General features: G+C 41.2%; 1 protein-coding gene across 1 annotated transcript in view; it reads left to right on the top strand.

The window, feature by feature from the left end:
• Positions 1-1075: 1075 nt before the first annotated feature.
• Positions 1076-6000, top strand: part of LOC310783563 (PR domain zinc finger protein 12-like) — a gene marked incomplete at both ends in the record, with an annotated part of 29387 nt that continues 24462 nt past the window's right edge. Inside the window, one exon of the mRNA XM_083644454.1 lies at positions 1076-1325. Within this exon, the coding sequence (XP_083500580.1) occupies positions 1076-1325 (250 nt within the window). The remainder of the gene's footprint in view (positions 1326-6000) is intronic.

Here is a 6000-nt window from a genome sequence, read left to right as displayed (position 1 = left end):
TCAATCTGACAAATATAAAACGGGAAACAGGACATAACATTATATAATATTTAATATAGAAATAATATAGAAAGAAAAGAAACAAAGAAACTGCAGCAGTTTATTTTTTTAAATCTCACATGAATTAAATATGTAAATTAGAATTTAATCAATTAATTAATTGATTAATTAATATTGTCTTGTAAAGAAATGAAACAGAGACTTGCGCTTTAACACCATAATTGGGTGTTAAAGCGCAAGTCTGTTTCATTTCTTTACATTTTTCTTCTAAAAATTGAAAGACAAATCTGATTCTGGTTCAGCTTTAGAGTATCTTGTCATTGTTAATTGCTTTGTTGTTGTTTGCTAATTAATTGTTAATTAATTGTCTTTCCACTGTCATGAGCCGTTTAGCTGCTGGCACGGATTTCGGTAAACGGCCAAATGGTGTGTGGACACACACACACACACACACACACACACACACACACACACACACACGCTCACACACACACACACACACACACACACACACACACACACACACACACACACACACACACCCTCTCTCTCTCCCTCCCTCTCTCTCTCCCTCTCACTCTCTCTCCATCCGTCTCTCTCTCCCGCACACACACTCCTGCCTCAATATAAAAGTGTTTAGCGGCTCATTACACACACACACACACACACACACACACACAGGAGTCTATATAAGTGTGCTGCTCAGACACACACACACATTCTCTCTCTGGAGCTTTACCAGGCGCGTGCCACATGGACCAACTCTAACGTTTTCCTCTTGTCTCCTGATGCTGCAGGTTAGTTTGCGATGTTTGGATTAATTTAAATGTTTAACAATTTGACCAACTAATGGAGGAAGCGTGGAGGTCATCCTGATTTCTATTCTTTTAATTAAAAAGGAAACTTCACACAACTGGAGCTTCACAAGGACAAGATATATTTTTAAATTCTTTATTTTTCGATATTTTCGATTTTCCGATATTTTTGATTGTTTTTATTTTCCGATATTTTTGATTTTCCCATTTTTGATTTTCAGAAATTTTGATTGTCTCTGCCCCTCCTCCCCCGCGAGGCCATGGGCTCGGTGCTGCCCCCTGGCCCCTCCCTTGCCCTCGTTAAACCGGGCTTCAGGGCGGGGCCTCTATCTCTGGCTGACGTCATCACCTCTGACATCCTGCACAGCTTCCTGTATGGCCGCTGGCGCCACGTGCTTGGCGAGCACCACATGCACACGCATGGCGCCATGCATGAGGAGTGCACAGCGCATAGCCCCGCCCACAGGACCGCCTTCACTGCTGAGGTGCTTGCACAGTCATTCTCTGGAGGTCAGTGACGTCACATCAATTAAGGTGAGACACTACAGGTGAATAGAGTACTGCAGGGATGATGCTTTACGCTTAACCAGAAACCGCTGCCATGTTGCGTCATCAGGGGAAAAGGCTATGGGATTTTAGCGTGGGGATTTTGCTTAAATGCATGAAATAAGGTCTGTGGTTACAAGGACCACTTTTAGGACTTTTCAAACCTTTTCTGAATATCACAAAAACGCATTTACGCTTCAAAAGTCATAAAAGTGGTCCACGTTTGTGAAGATGTTCCTGCTGAAGACAAATGACCACTTCCATAAACTTTTGTCAGACCTTATTTCATGCCTTTAACCAAAATCTCCATTCTAAAACCCCATATTTCCCCCTGATGAACCGAAGTGCTACTTCCGGACTCATTCCTGCAGTACTCTAGGGTAAAAATTGAATGAATAGATATCACCATGAAACTTCTGATTATTACATTAAGACCAAGTTTTCTGAAATGTTATATTTAAATAGGCAACTGAGGTATTATCTACTTAAATATGTGTTAATTTGCATGCCACATTTCCAGGACAGAAATCTGAACATTGGATAAAACCAGGTTCAAAAAATCTTATTTCATTTTGTTGACATATTACAGCCAAAGGTTTTTACATGGAATTTTGGATATACGGTATCTATTTTTTAATCACTCCATAAATCAGAAAATACTCTTAACAGTCATTTTAAAAAAATCTATTTTTGCCATGTTTTTAGGAATAAAATGCTATATCAATCAGGCTTTGAATGGTATCGAACCCTTCTGTAAAAACCTTCAAGAATACAGTTAGGAATACAGCTGGAAAGTTTGCTGTAACTGATTTCTGGCTCAGAGTATATATGAGAAAAAGAAAACGGTCTTTTTACCCTTTTCACCTGCCATGTCTCACCTTAATCAATTAACTTTTCCATTCAGTGTCTTTTACATGTTTGAGGGTTTTCATTTTGACTTATCAATTAACCAACTAATTTTTGCATCAGTTTGTTGTGATCAGAAAGCAAATCTAATATAAGCTATGTTTAACCTTTATAAACCTGTTCACCCTGCAGAACCAATCAACCAATGAACTTATCAAAGCAACCAATCAACCTTCTATTTCACGGTTTTAACCTAGCAATTCAGAATGCTCTGAGTCGTTCTTAAAAAAATCTGAATGAAAAACGTCTTAAATCCTGCTGGTTTGTTGTCATTTGCAATTAACAGTTGGACTAATTGACCGTTAATTAACCGTTAATACAGCTCATTACCACTGTAGTAAATTAACTCTGTCTCGCTGTTTTTAATTCTTAGAGCCAACTCAGCTTAATAGGCCTAAGTGAAATAAGTCAATAGTAATATAAGTAAAAAATTATATAAGTAAAAAGTAATTGAAGTAGAAAGTAATATAAGTAAAAAGTAAAGGGCAGTAAGAAGCGGGCATAGTTACTCATTAAAATAATACCATATTTCATATTAATGATATTGTAATTATAAGGTCTTTAATGCAAAGAGGTGGTGTAGTGTGAATAATATAAAACAAACATAAATAAATATAATAAGAATGTAAGACAACTTGAACTAATACAGCTCTACAGTGGCCTGAGGGACTCATTTTATTTTCTGCTAAATACAAAATAAAATTAGTTTGAGTTTCTGCTGAAATAATTTCAGTCAAACGTCAGTCCATTTATTTATTTTAATGTGATTTAATTGATTTAATTTTTTCTGATCCATCGCTTCATTTCTCACTATTTGCTCACTATTAGTCTCTCACTTTTTTCTTTCTTTCTTTTCGTATCAGCGTCATGTGTGAGCAACACGAGCGGCTGGACTCCTCATTTATGAGTTTTTAAACTCTGATAATCTGTTTACCTCCGTGCACCAGCGTGAAACATGATGTGACTTAAAGAGGAGATTAGAGAAAAAAGAGAGAGGGAGAGGGAGAGAGACTCCCTGCACCCCCCCCCCCCCTCTCTTCAGGAACAAAGCCTCTCTGTCTGAATTGAAAGCCATCATGAATTTAGAATTGGACATTTTTCTTTTCTCTGGCTCTTTGAGTATGTATGTGTGTGTGTGTGCTCGCTCGTGTGTGTGTGTGTGTGTGTGTGGAGGGGGTTAATGGAGGGTATTGAAGGAGAGAAAAGAGCGTTTAACCCCGACCTCCCTCTCTCTCTCTCTCTCTCTCTCTCTCCGATTTCCAGAAGCTTTATTAGCAGGACATGCGCACGTGTTGCCAAAGCATTCAAAGACAGATGATACAAATCAAGTAAAATAAAGTGAAACAAACTGAATGAGATTCATTTGCAAAAACAGGTATCTCCGTTTGTATTTTTTATCCCCTTACATTATATATTGATGCATTTATATTGTAACTATTTTGTGTTTTGAATTTTATGATCAATCATAATTACCATTTTCATCTGATCATTTTCACATAAATCACCTCAATAATGTTTTTTATGTCCCCTCCAGGGAGTATCAAACGGTGGTTATTCACTTTAAGAATGGCATTTAACTGTTTTTGCAGATGAGTGTGTGTATGTGTGTGTGTGTGTGTGTGTGTGTGTGTGTGTGTGTTGTGGTTGCGGTTGCCTTCTTCCTGGGTCACCACCTTGTTGTGGGTGAGAAGCTTGTGTGTTCCAATGAACCTGAGGGCGATGCCCTGCCAGGTGCTCCTGGTAGGGTCACCCATGTCGGTAAGTTCGAGGGGGGGTTCTAGACGAAGTGCGATCCAACCAAGACCTCAACGGTGGAACTGGCGGAGGCAAGTCACAACGGCACTGAGGGTGGATGCAGGCTGTAACAGAGGGTGGTCCTCAATCGTTATGGACCCATGCCATTGGAACCTGGCTTCCCTCTGCCAAGGACCGTGTGGTGGCGGCAGGCGCATCAGCCTCCCCACGTTAAAAGATGTGACGTGCAGGGGTCCTCTCGAAGGGGAATCAGACCATTTAACATCCTGAATCAAAAGTCCAGGACTGTGAAATCTGGCAACTCCTAGCCGCAATCTCACATACAGACGGTGGGTCTTTGATTCAGTCATTAAGCTCTTGGACTGAGGCAGAAAGAGCTTTTCGGCAGTTGCACCCATGACTGAGCAGCCCTATTTAGGAACCACTCTGCTCACCCCAGTAGGGGAGGGGGCTGGAAAAGATGCCCTAAAATAGCCTGCCTCGAAAACTCTTGTCTGGACCACCGCATCCAGGGGGATCACCACCACGCGGTCAGAAACAACACAAACAGACCCGCATGGACAAGCAATCCAGTGATGGACCCGAAAGGCGAACTGCCATCATTTCCAGAGAGCTAAAGAGATTCCGGATCGACATAGCAGCACTCTCCAAAACCAGAAAAAGGCGGGTATACCTTCTTCTGGAAGAGAAAACCTGCGGTGTGGGCTTTGCCATAAAGAACAGCCTCATTAGCCACCTCTTTTAACTCCCTGTGGACATCAATGAATGCCTAATGACCATCCGCCAAGCAGTCAAAAGGGCAACACTAGTGGTTACACTCCAACACTTGATGCACAAGATGAAGTTAAGGAGGCCTTCCATGCCGACCTGGGGCGACATTACAGAAACTTCCTAAATTCCAAATCCTATCCTAAATGATTGGTAACTAGTAATTAGAGTTAGGACTTGATTTAGGAAAACACCCATTACAGAACAACAGTTCCTAAGTCAATATTCTCATCCTAATTTAAAATGGGAAAAGCGTATTACAGAAGCGTCCCAACTCCCCAAAATCTTAAAAAAGCTCTCCTAACTTTAAGATGCCAGCTATGCTGTCCTAACTAATTTACGCTATTTTCAACTGGAACAGCCATCTTGCATCTTGTTATAATTTATAGCCTACCTACCTACGTTATGGCTGCGCTGCTATTACATTTGCAAAACCAACGCGCAATTTATTTGCCGAGAGGCTCATGTGGGACCCGAATGACGTTTTGTGTTTTGATGACAGAACGCTCGTTAATCGATACAGACTGCCACGGGACATGATACTGCAGCTAGCCGAGGAGCTGAGACCTGTGTTGGAGAGACCGACTAGGCGACACGGGGCTCTGCCGGTTGTAGTACAACTTGCCCAAATGCACTTCGTTTTTTTGCGAAGGGAGATTTTTCAAACTGAAGTGGCCGACATATCCAAAATATCTCAGCCTGCTATGTCACGTAATTTAACTGAGGTAGCAACAGCCATCAGCAATTTGGCTCCTCGGTACATAGAGTTTCCAAGGGGGGAGGAACAACAACACACATCGTTAGCCTACTAGCTAGCTAATAGCAGGCTACTAGTGCTCCTACTTCCCCCGCGAGTTGAGAAAGGAGGCAGTGTCTGTTGCTAGTGGTTGCTAGGGTACCAGACAGAAAAGTTGATAACCGATGCTGGATGAGTATTTAGGATTTCCTAACAAGACATACGATAGGATTTAGCAAGATAAGATAGGATTCCTAAAGTTAGTTAGGATTTGCTTCTGTAATACGAAATCTGAAAAAATCCTATCTTAAACTAGTCCTATCCTAACTTAAGACATAAGATAGGGAGTTTCTGTAATGTGGCCCCAGGACAACATCCTAACCAAAGTCCCCAAGGAGGACAAACTAATTCTGCTTGGAGACTTCAATGCCAGGGTTGGGCGAAACTACAAACTATCGAGAGGCACAATGGCCA

Source organism: Poromitra crassiceps (genome assembly GCF_964638095.1).
Source record: "Poromitra crassiceps genome assembly, chromosome: 10".
Taxonomy (NCBI): domain Eukaryota; kingdom Metazoa; phylum Chordata; class Actinopteri; order Beryciformes; family Melamphaidae; genus Poromitra; species Poromitra crassiceps.
The sequence above is the reverse complement of the archived record's forward strand: the minus strand, read 5'-3'. Positions and strand labels throughout refer to the sequence as shown.